At 45.5% G+C, this 15,690-nt stretch overlaps 1 protein-coding gene across 1 annotated transcript in view; it reads left to right on the top strand.

The window, feature by feature from the left end:
* PIWIL2 (piwi like RNA-mediated gene silencing 2) overlaps nucleotides 1-15,690 on the top strand; it is a 727,256-nt gene that overhangs the window by 646,092 nt on the left and 65,474 nt on the right. The window contains exon 17 of the mRNA XM_082255773.1: nucleotides 11,227-11,315. Coding sequence (XP_082111899.1) covers nucleotides 11,227-11,315 — 89 coding nt within the window. The remainder of the gene's footprint in view (nucleotides 1-11,226; nucleotides 11,316-15,690) is intronic.

Raw genomic sequence — 15,690 nt, forward strand, 5'->3', positions numbered from 1 at the left:
AACAATTAAGCATTTCATTCAAAATAGTTAACAGGGTCGCAAGAAGCGTGTGGAAAAACCAAGGCGCAAAATAACAGCCCATGAACTGAGAAAAGTCAAGCGTGCAACAGCCAAGATGCCACTTGCCACCAGTTTGGCCATATTTCAGAGCTGCAACATCACTGGAGTGCCCAAAAGCACAAGGTGTGCAATACTCAGAGACATGGCCAAGGTAAGAAAGGCTGAAAGACGACCACCACTGAACAAGACACACAAGCTGAAACGTCAAGACTGGGCCAAGAAATATCTCAAGACTGATTTTTCAAAGGTTTTATGGACTGATGAAATGAGAGTGAGTCTTGATGGGCCAGATGGATGGGCCCGTGGCTGGATTGGTAAAGGGCAGAGAGCTCCAGTCCGACTCAGACGCCAGCAAGGTGGAGGTGGAGTACTGGTTTGGGCTGGTATCATCAAAGATGAGCTTGTGGGGCCTTTTCGGGTTGAGGATGGAGTCCAGCTCAACTCCCAGTCCTACTGCCAGTTTCTGGAAGACACCTTCTTTAAGCAGTGGTACAGGAAGAAGTCTGCATCCTTCAAGAAAAACATGATTTTCATGCAGGACAATGCTCCATCACACGCGTCCAAGTACTCCACAGCGTGGCTGGCAAGAAAGGGTATAAAAGAAGAAAAGCTAATGACATGGCCTCCTTGTTCACCTGATCTGAACCCCATTGAGAACCTGTGGTCCATCATCAAATGTGAGATTTACAAGGAGGGAAAACAGTTCACCTCTCTGAACAGTGTCTGGGAGGCTGTGGTTGCTGCTGCACGCAATGTTGATGGTGAACAGATCAAAACACTGACAGAATCCATGGATGGCAGGCTTTTGAGTGTCCTTGCAAAGAAAGGTGGCTATATTGGTCACTGATTTGTTTTTGTTTTGTTTTTGAATGTCAGAAATGTATATTTGTGAATGTTGAGATGTTATATTGGTTTCACTGGTAAAAATAAATAATTGAAATGGGTATACTGTATATTTGATTTTTGTTAAGTTGCCTAATAATTATGCACAGTAATAGTCACCTGCACACACAGATATCCCCCTAAAATAGCTAAAACTAAAAACAAACTAAAAACTACTTCCAAAAATAGTCAGCTTTGATATTAATGAGTTTTTTGGGTTCATTGAGAACATAGTTGTTGTTCAATAATAAAATTAATCCTCAAAAATACTCATTTGCCTAATAATTCTGTACTCCCTGTATAGATGATCTAATAGTAAGGAAAGGTAAAAAAGATCTGATTGAAGTACTCAATCATTGTAACACCACAGACCCCCAACATCACCTTAACATGGACCACAAGCAATGAACAAATCAACTTTTTAGATCTGGATATTAGCATTATGAATGACAAAATCGAAAACAAAAACTCACTTCAAGGAAACAGACAGAAACTCATACATACCTATTACCAGCTGTCACTACAAACCTTGGCTATTTAACATGCCAAAAGGCCAATATATAAGGATAAAGAGAAATTGTACCAAGACTGAAGACTTCAAACAACAAACAGGAAAATTAACGGAGATGCGCTGAAAAGCACATTTGTGGATATTAATACGTGCCAAACGCCATTAATCCCTTGTACTGAAAAATAAAATGTACAGCTCTTTTGTATAAGGTTATCCCAGCGCGCTTCGTGACAAAGAAAGAAACAGACGCACGATGTGTCATATTGATGCCTACAGAGCAGAGCTCAGGTTTATTTACAGCCAGAGAACAAAAGGGGGCTACAGGGGAGTAGCTTCAAGACCACCAATCACAGACATGTATACATTCAAAACTACAATTGAAAAGGGGAGTGAATGTTTATGAAACAACACGGCCGTGTGCAGAGACTCTAACTGCCAAGTGAACAAAGCAACATGGCTGCCACATGGATTCTCATGGACTCGGCCACGCTAATTCACAAGCATGCACTCTCATCATAACCTGTTAAGAGTGAATCCTATATAATATAGTTCATAAAAAAACATATTTGATAGTGATCATGCTATTGTTCCAGTGAATGGGACTTTATTATATCTGCAAAAGACAATAGCAGCAGTATTTCAATCATATGGATCAAATATGACAGAAAGATGCCAGCCATTAATCCTGGTAAAGGGCAGATGATGTTAAAACGATAAGAATTCCACACCACAAACATATCTCCGCAGTGAATACTGGGGCCCCGGCTGGCTAGTATTCATTTGTGTGGTGGAGCTCTCCTTGCACTGCCATAGATCTGGACCGGCACCGCCGATAGGGATGATCAGGCTACAAGTAGCATGCAGTCTCCATTTCATGGAAGGTTTCCACAATTACAGGACTTTCCTCAATGCCAGGTAAAGCAATATTCGCTGTGCATAGCGATTACCGGTAAACTGACACTGCGAGACATAATGGCAATTTGACTGAAAATACATCCTTAAGAAACGTCCACATAAATATTAATAAAATTTCCACAACGGGTAGCAACCTTCAATGTATGTTGATTCTGGTCTTATAGCATATGATTATTTTTCTATAGGTTATCAGCATATCTCACATTTATAATATCACCGTCATTCACCCATCAGTCACATTTGTGTATGCGCAGCACTAGAATTATTTACCCTTTTTTTTTAATTGTGCTGCACCAAAACCTGTGATACATGGGCTATTTTAACTCACTGTAAAAATCTATTTCTTGGACTCTATTGAATGATATGGGTCCCTCTTTTATGATCATGCTGTCGGCCCTGCTTTGCTACAAAACCGAGGCATGGTAGTTGCACAACTTTTTTTTTTTTTGTGTGCATTGGACCAAGTGCAGCCCTATGTATGGAATATGTCATAGAGAAGTAATGTAATTTGACATTACCAAATTCATGCTTATCGCTATACCTTATCTGACCAGACAGTGACACTTAGAATTGTTGCTGTTTTTTCTTCATACACTGACACACTGCAGCCTTTATAGTGAGTTTACAAAGGGTTTTATTTACTAAAGGGAAATCCACTCTGCACTACAAGTGCACTTAGAAGTGCAGGCGCTTTGGATCTGAGGGGGACATGCAAGGAAAATTAAAAAAAACATTTTCTCTTTCGTTCATTGACGGACGCAGCTCCTTATCTTCTTGATAGTTGGGTTATGCTGCCCCCTACAGGAGTAGGATACTAGGCAGGTAATAGCTTACTACACCTATGGGGCAGTCCCAGGGGGTATACTCCCAGTCTCAGCCATAGGCACTCAGTTTTTTTCTGCCTAGTCAGGAGTAAGGACCTAGTTCCTTGCTGGGATCTCTGGTCCTGGCAATTTTTTCCTTTTAAATGGAATTTTTTTTCCTTTCTTTGTAATTTTGTTCTTGTGAGAATCTACTATCAACTGCCAGACTGGGCAACGGACTAAATCTAGATCCAAAGGGTCCCCCCAGTCAGGCCAGCGAGTGCGCGCCAGGCCTCAGCTCCACGCTAGGTCGACCGCAACGTAGCCCCACTGACCTGCAAGTTAAATGACCTGGCCTCGGCCTAAGTCGCAGCGTTCCTCCATGGTCAACAGCCTCCCCTATTTCGATGGAGTATTGGTCTGTCCTTGTATGGTAAGTAGCTGTCGTCGTTCCCCCCCCCCCCCCCCCCTCTAACCCTGGAGGTTTTTGGGGTGGATGCACAAAAAGAAAGGGGGAAGAATGGACACTAACCCCCAAAAGATAGTAGGACTTTATAGGCAAACACTGATTAATCGCACAAAAACGTACAATCTTGGATACATACAAAATTTATTAGTATAAAATTACAAAAAAAATCATCACAGATGATGAAAACACAGCAGTACAATGATATACTCCTATACCAAAAGATCCCATTTGTGGTCCAACAATTCACAGTGTCTATATCTAGGCACCAAAATTACGGTTGACCTCCTGTGCCTGGAGCAATAGGGTTCTTATATACAGGTACACCCAAGGAATCGCTACGTGTTTCACTATGCAGCTTCATCAGGGGATTCCATTTGAGCTAGGAGACCTAGCATAATAAATATATAGAAATATTCATTAAAAAAACACACACAAAAAATTCATAACATAATCAAGTATAAGAATATTCGGACAGTGATTGTACATATTGAATATTTAGTCAACATTTGTAATTTTCATTATTTTCCAGACTTAATATGTATTTTAATCCCAGGTTTAAGGGAGAGACAGCGCTTACCCATGATGCAGAGGGAAAGAAAGGGGAAAAAAAGCCAAAAAGGGAGGTAAATGAAGGGACCATATAAAACTTCAAAAAGTAAATAATAAAATATATATATAGATTTCTCCCAGCAAATATCCATATGGGTAGGGGAACAGGCTGTGATCATATTTGTGGTGTATAATTCTATGAGATACAGGAGGTAGATAGCAATCTAAATGTATAGTCTGATACATACCTAAATGAAACCTCTAAGAGTAAAAAAAGAAACTTAATTAAGAAAGGCAAGTACAGAAGGCACCACAGAGTCTCCTGACAAGGGGTTGCAAAAAGCAATGCAATTGTTCCAACCGGAACTTGCATTGCATATATTCCCTTGGAATTATAAACAGCAGGAGAAAAACATAAGTATAGAGATTAAACATAAAAGGTGTTCCAATGTTTACATTTATAGCTAACCTTCCTGTTGTAGAGTTTCAGCTCGTGAGGGTGCTGATCCAATCTTAAAGATCACAGCCTGTCTGGCGGGGAGATGGTGGAGGTGTCCACTAGGACTCATTCCATCTCTCCCATATATATAGGAGAGAAATAGCAGTCCATTGAAAACTCCACCCCCACGCCCAGACCGTGCCACATTTCAGCCGGGGGGCGTGGGTGGATATGTCTCTGGACGTACGTGACTATAGGGAGAGCTGCGCGCATCTGGAGACAGCGGGACCAGAGCATAGGACTGCCCCTTAACGTCACTTCCGGTAAGATCAGCTGATTCCGGAAGTCGTGCGAGTAAATACACGCATCCATCGCACCCTCTAAAGTCTAAACCATAGACGGCAGACCAGGGGTGGCAACAAGGCTTCCTTCCCGCCAAAAGCCTAAGAACAGCTCCAGGAGAAGTGAGATAAGTTAAAAATGGGGGTGAAGTAATCAATTGATATGTGACTACCTATAGCGCTTGCCAAAAATATTTTTTTAAACCAGCAGTCTTAACACTATAAAATCAGACCTATAAATGTGCATACATAACCCAGTGGTCAATTATTAATATAAAATAAATTATAAATAAATTCAATACAGTATAGATTAATTTGCGAATTCGTATATGGTGCAAAAAATTCATAAAATTGTGTCAAAGTTCATATATAAAAAAGTTCATTATTTTAAAGTGACGTGACTCCTTGATAGTGAATATTCAGGTAAATAAATAAAAAGTGCACAGTGAAAAGTGCTCGGTGCTGCTGTAATAAATCTTCCACTCTATCCCTGGTGTCAATCCTTGTGCTCCACTGTGACAGAAATACAGAGATATCACACTCACCAAATTGCGTGGGCCCTATGTGCCTTACGACACTAGGACCACAGGAGCTTTGTGACCCCCAGGGTCTGGGTACGTTCCCTCCAAGTGGGTGCTTTCTCCTATAGCAGCGCTCCTCCTGCTGCCAACTTCCAGTCAGGGATGTTATGAAAGAGAGTCTGTATAGTGTAGTACCGTTTTCCAAATGGTTTTATTGCACAATATCCAGGTGAGCCATTTAGAGAGTCGCAATAAGAGTAAAAGCAGTAAAATTCCAAAGAAAATCAGGATAAAATTCGATAAAACCCGTCACTATTGTGAGCTACGGTGGGGAAAGCGGCACTTCCGGTTTGCGTTCCACCGGGTTCAAGTGACGTCACGACGTGCGTTTCGTCATTGGCTAGACTTCTTCAGGGTTGTCCAGTGCGCATTCAATTGGACAATGCCATGGCTTATGTCAGTCACCAAGGGGGCACTAGTAGTGTCCTGGCAGCTCTGGAGGTAGCCGGCATTCTAAGGTGGACCAAGGGGAGTAGTCTTTTCATCCGGAGGTGTTATATCAGCTGTGTCTCCGGTGGGGCACCCCGAGGTGGATCTGTTGGCATCTCGGCTCAACAGAAAAGTGCAGAGGTTCGTGTCTCTGTAAAGGGATGCTCTGGTGGACGCCACAAACACGCTGGTGGCCCCATAGTCAGTATGGGCTGATTTATGCCTTCCCTCCTCTTGAACTTCTGCCAAGACTTCTACGCAGGATTGAGATAGGAAGCATTCCGGTCATCTTATTAGCGCCAGACTGGCCTTGTTGGGCTTAGTACGCCGATCTGGGACGGCTGGTCGCCGACTTTCTTTGGAAGCTTTATCCCAGGGAGGATCTGCTGTCCCAAGGACTGATCTTCCATCCTGCATTACAGTCGCTTGTTTTGACAGCTTTGCTGTTGAAAGCCAGGCACTGAAGGATAGGGGTTTTTCTGAATCTGTGATTCCTAAACAGTTGAAAGTTAGGAAATCTACTTCTAGGAATATCTACCATCCTACGTGGAAGACGTAGATTGTATGGTGTCAGTCGTTGGGGTTCATCCTCGCTCCTTCTCAGTGGCTCGGATCTTAACCTTCTTTCAACGGGGGTTGAACAGAAGTTGGCCTTGAGTACCATCAAGGGCCAGGTGTCAGCTGTGGTGGTCGTCTTCTAACGACCTTTGGCCACACACTCCCTGGTGTGTACCTTTCTTTAGGGTGTCTGACATATGGTCCCCCTAGGGAAGGCTCTGCTGCTGCCTTGGGATCACAATTTGGTGCTTTCAGCTCTACAGAAGCCTCCCTTTGAAAAATTTCGGGAGATTCCCCTGCTTACGCTGTCCCAGTAGGTGGCCTTTTTGGTGACTATGGTGATTCACAGGGATAGGGTGGTTCTTCACCCCTGTCCGAAGTCCCTTCCAAAGGTTGTCTCTAATTTTCATTTGAATGAAGACGTGTTGCCTTTCCTGTGTCCCAGGCCTAAACATCCGAAGAAAATTTCCTTGCATGCCTTGGATGTGGTCCGGGCAATTTAGGTGTACCTGGTAGCTACAGAGTCTTTCAGGAAGTCAGACTCTATATTTGTGCTCACAGCTGAATCTTGCAGCTTCCTCTGTGACCATTTCCAGATGGATCAGACAGACGGTGGTTCTGAAAACAACCAAAAAAGTCCTGGCGCTGGACCTCCGGACAACCTCCTATGGGAGTACTGGAGCCATACCCTCAATAGTTAATTGATAGAGGTAATGAAAGAAATTGTAGTTAATGGTTGCCACACACAGTGCTGCCTAATCCCTTAGCACAGGATGGATTGAATAGGGTAAAGGAACTGGAAGAAGGGATGGCGCATAGCAGTGATGTGGAACTAATATTTCTGGATGGAGCACAATCCGTACATAATGATGATTAAAAAGTTTATTGAAAAAAACAAAATCCACAAAGCAGGCACCGATCCGATGGTGTTCGGCATCACATGAGGGCGCTGTGGGGGTCCTGCACAGTCTGGGGGGGATAACACTTGGCCAAATCCTGGGAGGGATAGGGAGTGGAATCCAAATGGATACATCGACAGGGAAGGAGGTCCGCCCGGCGTGTGTGTCGGCCGGTATACACAGACGCCGGACCCCGCGTCACTTCCGGGATCCTCATCACAGGACACGGTGAGCCATAGGCAGAGTGGAGGATGGGCCGGCGTGGAACTCAAGCTTCTGGTTGCCGTGACTACATGTTTCGCGCGCATGCGCTTTGTCAAGTCACGGCAATCGGCAACCAGAAGCTGTTTTAAGCTAACGAGGAGGGCGGGGAGTTGGCAGAGCGGAGAAAGAAAATGGAGACAAAAAGGGGCCAAAAAAGAAAGGAAGAACAAAAGAAAGGAGCCCCACAATAACCTCACGGATGGGAAACCGCAAACAATAATGAGGCAATGCAATTGTGAAATAATACAGCTATTACGTAATAGTAATACTGATAAATGGGTATCATACATATAAAACATGTAAAAATGCACATATATAAATAAAATAGCCCAATGTATATCCAAAAATAGAGCAATATATTATGCAAAATGATGATGTCAAAAGACTATAAACTTGTGCTGGAAATTAAATGAGCACCCCTGTATGTACTTGTAGAACACACAAAGATGCACATATGTGAAGAAAAATGTACAATATATATCCACACATATACTAATAAAAATATATATAGATATGCCAACAGAAAATCCAATTGATTGAAACATACCCAGAATGTTATATATAAAAGATTGTTTAAAAATTCTTCTTGACTAAAAATATTTACTACTAAAATACCAAAAACTTCATACTACATTATGTACCTCCAGGTCTTCATTCAAGCCATTTGGTGTTAACGAACCAAATTTATAGATTCAAAAAAACCTCCCCCCTACAGAGGAGGGAGAAACGCTCAATGTCTGTAAATGTTCCTTTTTGTATTGTTTCAATCGCCATTACCTCAAGACACCTAAAACCTTTATGTGCCTTGAGCAAGTGATGAGGAACACTGTGTTTGTCACAGCCTTTGTGTATCAGCTTACGGTGCTCCCCTATGCGCTTTTGCAATGTGCGCATAGTGCGTCCAACATAAAGTAGGCCGCAAGGCCCCTCTGGACATAGATGACGAATTCTGTTGAGCAAGTGATGAATTGCCTGATGGTAAAGGTATTACCCTCTTAACCTTTTTTTTTTTGGCTCCAGTTCTGCCTCCTATCCCACAGGTTACCTTTAAGAGGGCCCGTACAATTAAAAATATTTTGGCTCCTAGAGTAAGCTCCTCAGCCATAAGAATAGGTCTCCATTAGATAAAAGATCCTATTTTGATAATATGACTGGCATCTTTCAGTGCAAGAAACGGGGTTGATTAACCTGTCAGTCTATTCCACATGCAGGTATGATCATTGATGACAATAGGGGTAATACTTTTACCATCAGGCAATTCATCACTTACTCAACAGAATTCGTCATCTATGTCCTGAGGTGCCCTTGCGGCCTACTTTATGTTGGACGCACTACGTGCACATTGCGAAAGCGCATAGGCTGATACACAAAGGCTGTGACAAACAGTGTTCCTCGTCACTTCCTCAAGGCACATAACAAAGATTTTAGGTGTCTTGAGGTAAAGGTGATTGAAACAATACCAAAAGGAACACTCCCAGACAATGAGCATTTCTCCCTCCTCTGTAGGGGGGAGGTTTTTTTGAATCTATAAATTTGGTTCGTTAACACCAAATGGCTTGAATGAAGACCTGGAGGTGCATAACGTAGTATGAAGTTTTTGGTATTTTTTTGTAGTAAATTTTTTAGTCAAGAAGAATTTTTAATCAATCTTTTATATATAACATTCTGGGTATGTTTCAATCAATTGGATTTTCTGTGGGCAAATCTATATATATTTTTATTAGTATATGTGTGGATATATATTGCACATTTTTCTTTACATATACATCTTTGTGTTTTACAAGTACATACAGGGGTGCTCATTTAATTTCCAGCACAAGTTTATAGTCTTTTGACACCATAATTTTGCATATTATATTTTTCTATTTTTGGATATACATTGGGCTATTTTATTTATTTATATATATGCATTTTTACATGTTTTATATGTATGATACCCATTTATCAGTATTACTATTACGTAATAGCTGTATTATTTCACAATTGCATTGCCTCATTATTGTTTGCGTTTTCCCATCCGTGAGGTTATTGTGGGGCTCCTTTCTTTTGTTCTTCCTTTCTTTTTGGCCCCTTTTTGTCTCCATCATTTTCTTTCTCCGCTCTGCCAACTCCCCGCCCTCCTCATTAGCTTAAAACAGCTTCTGTTTGCCGATTGCCGTGACTTGACAAATCGCATGCGCGCTAAAAATGTAGTCACGGAAACCAGAAGCTTGAGTTCCACGCCCGCCCTCCGCTCTGCCTATGGCTTTCCATGTCCTGTGACGAGCGCGGCACAAGGATTCCGGAAGTGACGCAGGGTCCGGCGTCTGTGTATACCGGCCGACACACGCCGGGCGGAACTCCTTCCCTGTCAGTGTATCCATTTGGATTCCACTTCCTATCCCTCCCAGGATTTGGCCAAGTGTTATCCCCCCAGACCGTGCAGGACCCCCACAGCACCCTCATGTGATGCCGAGGACCATCGGATCGGTGCCTGCTTTGTGGATTTTGTTTTTTTCAATAAACTTTTTAATCATTATGTACTGATTGTGCTCCATCCAGAAATATTAGTTCCACATCACTGCTATGCGCCATCCCTCCGGTGGTTCAGGCCTATTCCATCAGGGGTCAGGTTTCTCCTTTCCCAGTTAAGGCACACTCTACTAGGACGCTTAGTGACTCCTGGGCCTTCTGTCATCAGGCCTCAGTCCTCTTTAAGAGTGCATTGTTTTTTTTTTTCAGGTGAGCTCCAGTTTATGGTTGAGCTCCATGTTACCTGGTTGGCTATGGTTTAGCCTTGGGAATTATTTCTTGCTGTTACTACCCGTCATGTTTGACACTGCTTTGGGACATCCCAACTGTCAAAAAGATAAGGAGCTGTGTCCGTCAATGGATGAAAGAGAAAATTGAATTTTTGACTTACCGTAGAATCCATTTCTCTGATGTTGATTGACGGACAGGGCACCTACCCCTCTGTGGAGTTGGCTTTCCTCTGATACTGCTTGTAACAAAACTGAGTGCTTATGGCTGAGAGTGGGAGTATACCCCTTGGGACTGCCCCATAGGCGTAGACGAGCTTTTTCCTGCCTAGTGTCCTACTCCTGTAGGGAGCAGCATAACCCAACTGTCAAGAAGATAAGGAACTGTGTCCGTCAATGAACCTCAGAGAAATGGATTTTACGTTAAGTCAGAAATCCCATTTTTGCCTGCACATGATTGGATGACGGAAATCAGTAGAGCTTCCCCTCATTTCAGATCTTCCCCTCAGATCTACAGCGACTGCACTTCCGAGAACCCTAAGTCTATATTACAAGTAAATCTAAGTATAAACACTAAATAGCAATGGCAAAAGGGAATGTTTAATAAAGCCATCTGATTTGGGTGTAAAAAAAATTTTGCTCAGGTAGTTTGGGGTTTGATTTTTCCCTTACCATGAATTGGAAAAAGCCCTTGTGAAACATTGGAATGATACTAGGCATCAGGTTCAACAGAATGAATAGTGCTATGTCTTCATATAAATTATCTCTATGAATCATTCTTCAAATAGAAAAATCTAATGGTCGTTGGGATGGACGTTTACCATGATGCCAGTCGAGGTCAACGCTCGGTGACGGGCTTTGTGGCGAGCACAAATCCGTGAGTTTCTCACTCCAGTGAATTGCTATTTTTTTTCAGAAGTAACTGTTTGAAGCGAACTATATTGACTATCATGTAGTTATACTGCGGCAGGTCGGCTCTGTCTGGCGAAAGGGACAGCTAGTTGGGGTGCGTGCAATTGGCCACAGAGGGAGCCAATCAGCATGTCTGCGGGGCACCCACGATCGCTCCCCTTGGAGACAGAACGGCGGTCTGCCGATGTAAACACGGCAGACTGCTATTCTGTCAGTGATGAACACAGGGATCCGGTGTTCCTCCTATTTAGGAACACAGGTCCCTGTGTTCATCCAGCAAGTCCATCCCCCACACAGTTAGAAAGCACACTCTAGGGACACTTTTAACCTTTTGCTCTCCCCTGGTTTTAATCCCTTCCCTGCCAGTGTCATTAGTACAGTAACAGTATATATTTCTCTTACGTCCTCCGACAGTCGCCACCTCCTCTAAGTCATCACTATTGGGGTATTGACTTCCGCTCTGCAGGAGTAGCTAGGCATAAGACTAAAGCCCCGTACACACGTACCGATCGTCGGCGAACGATCGGCCGTCTTTTGTCCCCGGGCTGTCGGTGTCTGTTGAAAAGTGCAAAGACAGCACAAGAATTTTGTCCGCCGACTACAGCTGACTGCAGAAGTGATGTCATGTAATGGTTAACTTTCCCTGTGTTTTTTCTTTTCTGAGCATGCCCAGTCTTGCAAATCTGCGGTCTGTCGGCCGAATTCTGTACTGACTGGCAAACAATCGGCCGCTCTGGTGTCGGCATACAAAAATTTTAATGCTTGCATGACAGATTCTTGTCGGCAGAATGTGCGCTGACGGCTGTCGGAGGCATCATACTAACAAGCGTACAATCGGCAGATCGTTCGTCGGCCGACGCTTGTCTGCCGACGATCGGTACGTGTGTACGGGCCTTTAGTCAAAAGAACAAAAGCATTTGCATAGACACACCCATGGGGGCTGTCCCACTGGTCAATACCCCCCTGCAGCGAACACTCCCAACTCAGTTTGTTTCTGCCTAGCGTCAGGAGTAGTTAGGTTTGCCCTGTGCTGGGGCTACAGTCTCAGCCTTTCTATCTTTTTTCTTTGATTTTCTTTGAAAATGTCAGTTTTTTCTTTGATTTACTAGCTGTTTATTTTGTCAGCTTTAGTTTTTTAGTCGACACTTCGGATGAAGATGGATTCTTGCGGTGCTTGGAATCGGACTGACCACCCTGGTTCTACAGGGCAGAGGGTCAGAGGGACCCCCAGCCCGCCATCGAGCGTTCAGCCGTGGTTCGTCCTGGCATTATGAACGACCCATCCCTGTTCGCAGCAGGGATGCAACCGTGAGGTGGCTCCCTCACTGGACACATCTGCGATACTGCAGTGTAATGTCCTTGGCTAACGGCATTCCCTGTCAGATGAGGACAGCGGCTTTCCGTTCTGAGTGGCTCCCCACGCCATCTGGTACAGGTAAGTACTTCTGTGTGGGGCCTCTGTCTAGGATGGCAGTCCTGTGTTGCTGTGTGTCCCCCATGTCTGTTCCGGTGTGGGGCTACCTGTTGCGATACCTGCGTGGGTCTTTTGTACATACACTGCACTATGGTGCTGTGTGTTTGTGGGGGCCCTTTTCCCTATGTCACTTAGGTGTTTTCACTGGGGGTGCAGACGATGTGTGTGGCGGCCGCAGCGGGGGGAAACCGCGCGGTCCGCCATCTTTAATATGGGCAAGCATGTCTGGCTTCTCTGTGGGCTGATTTACATGCTGTTTTGGCGCCATCTTGCGTGTGGCAGACCTCACTTCCTTTTCCTCTGAAGCAGCGGTCGATGTGGTAACACTCTGTGGGGCTCTGCAGACTGTCTCTTCCATAACCTTTTGTTTTGTCATTTCTGGCTCAGTTTCTTCTCCTTTTGGGGGTCTTTTGTCACTGTACATATAGCGGTGGGCTGTGCACTCCGCATCGGTTTTAAAGGGCCAGTACTTTTTATTGCACTGTTTTATTCTACCTTGAGCAATGGAATCTCAGGACAACAAATTCCCTCCAGCTCTAGTGGGGGACCCCAGTCCTGCTGGGGCCCCTGTTATACCTGATTTAGCCGCCGTAGTGGCGTCTTTAGTGTCCAAAATGGAGGTGCTGATGGCTTAACGCGCTGCTAGAAAGAGGCCCAGATTATCTATCTCCTCTGATTCAGATGGTGATGTGGCTGCTTCGGCGGGCGTGCCCTTTTCAGGATCTCGCTCATCGCTGGACCCTCTGGGATCTGAGGGGGAGGCGGAGGTGGAGGGGGTTGATGTTTCTCCCCCGGGGTCGCCTGAAGAACGCGCGACCATGGATGAATTGATTGTTTCTGTAAAGGGAACACTACACTTGGAGCATGAGCCCAGTCCTCCGGGCATTGTGTCCTCTTTTGCTACACACAGGACCCGCAAGTCGGCGCAGGTTTTTCCCTGCCCTGCTGAGTTTCATTACACTGTGAATTATCTGTGGCGCACTTTAAAATGGCCATTCATGATACCTAGTCGGTTCAAGTTGCTTTATCCTTTTGCGCCGGCTACAGAATCGCGATGGTGTGTGCCTCCACAGGTGGATCACACTGTGGCCGTCTTAAACAAGGCTACCTTGATTCCTACTGAGGAGATCCTACGGACAGATGGTTGGAGTCTCTAGCCCGCCATTCCTACACAGTGGCGGGTTCCTTGCTCAAACCTGTTTTCGCGTCCGTTTTGGTGGCTCAGGCAGTGGCTGATTGGACTAATGTGCTTAGGCACAACCTTGCGTCTGATTCTGCCCCGCCTGCTACGCTGGCTATGGTGGACCAAATTCACCAAGGAGTCACGTATTTGTGCGATGCGGCCTTGAATGAGGCCCCCTTGGTAGCACGCTTATCTAGTGTTGCGGTGCTTTACCGCCGTTTGATCTGGCTGAAGAGCTGGTCGGCTGACCAGACGTCACGGAAAACAGTTGCTGATTTTCCCTATGCAGGTTCTCTCCTTTTTGGCAAGGCGTTGGATGCCTTGTCGAAAGGCGTCACGGGGGGTAAAAGCACCATGCTGCCCCAGAACCCGAAGAACAAGTCCTTTCGTGGCAAACGGGGTTCCACCTCCCGACCCAATCAGGGGTCCTTTCGTGCCTTTCGGAATCAAACCAAGGGCAAGCCCTTCAAGGGCCAAGGTAGAGAAGAAGCCCTGGACGGGCAAGCAGAAGTCCGGCAATGCCGGTTCGTCGGGTCAGTCCGCCTCCACCTGAAGGGGCGCCCTCACCCGTTTCAGGGGTAGGGGGACGTTTGTGCGGTTTCCCCCAACCTTGGCTGCTCCGAATTCCGGACAGGTGGGTTCAGGAAATCATTCGATCAGGATACGAGATCGAATTCCTTTCCCGGCCGGCGGACAGATTTTTTCCCTCCAATCTTCATTTGACCCCAGGGCGCCTGCAGGACCTGCATCAAGCGGTGCAGGACCTCCTGGCCCAGGGGGTAATTGTCCCGGTGCCTCATCGGGACAGGTTTAGGGGGTTTTATTCAAATCTGTTCACTGTGCCCAGAAAGGAGGGCAAGGTACGTCCTATTCTGGACCTGAAAGCGCTGAACCACTTTGTGCGCGTTCGGAAGTTACGTATGGAATCTCTCCGCTCGGTGGTGGCCTCCCTGAGCCCAGCGGAATTCATGGCTTCTATAGACCTGAAGGATGCGTTTCTACACATCCCAATTTTCGAGGGTCACCAGAGGTACCTTCAGTTCGCTATCGCGGAGGACCACTATCAGTTTGTGGCGTTACCTTTCGGTCTCGCTTCGGCTCCAAGGGTCTTTAACAAAGTGCTGGCGCCTGTTCTGGGCCTGCTAAGGGCACAGGGCATTGCGGTCTTGGGAGATCTGGACGATCTCCTCGTAAGATCGAGTGTCAGCCAGGACCTGCTGCGCGATCTGTCCACCACGGTACAAACGCTCCAGGAGTTCAGATGGACCATCAACGTACAGAAGTCAACCTTGTCTCCATCAGTTGGTCTTCCCTATCTGGGAATGATCCTGGATTCTGCTCAGGCAAAGGTGTTCTTGCCAGAGGAAAAGATCCGGACCTTACAGGACGAGATCAGGTCCCTCAGGGACAAACCATCCTCGTCACTCAGGACCTGCATGCGGTCCCTAGGGTTGATGGTATCAGGCTTTGAGGCGATACCCTTCGCTCAGTTTCATACTCGGGCTCTCCAAGCGGAGATCCTGGCCAGGTGGGACAGACTACCTCAGTCCCTGGATTTGAGTATCTCATTGAGTCGCCGGACCAGAATGGATCTTCTGTGGTGGCTCCAGTCCCCGGCGGTGTCGGAAAGGCAAGTCCTTCCGTCCGTTACTGTTGACAGTGATTACCACGGATGCCAGCCTG

The sequence above is a fragment of the Pelophylax lessonae genome (assembly GCF_965119305.1).
Source record: "Pelophylax lessonae genome assembly, chromosome: 4".
In the NCBI taxonomy this organism is placed as follows: Eukaryota; Metazoa; Chordata; class Amphibia; order Anura; family Ranidae; genus Pelophylax; species Pelophylax lessonae.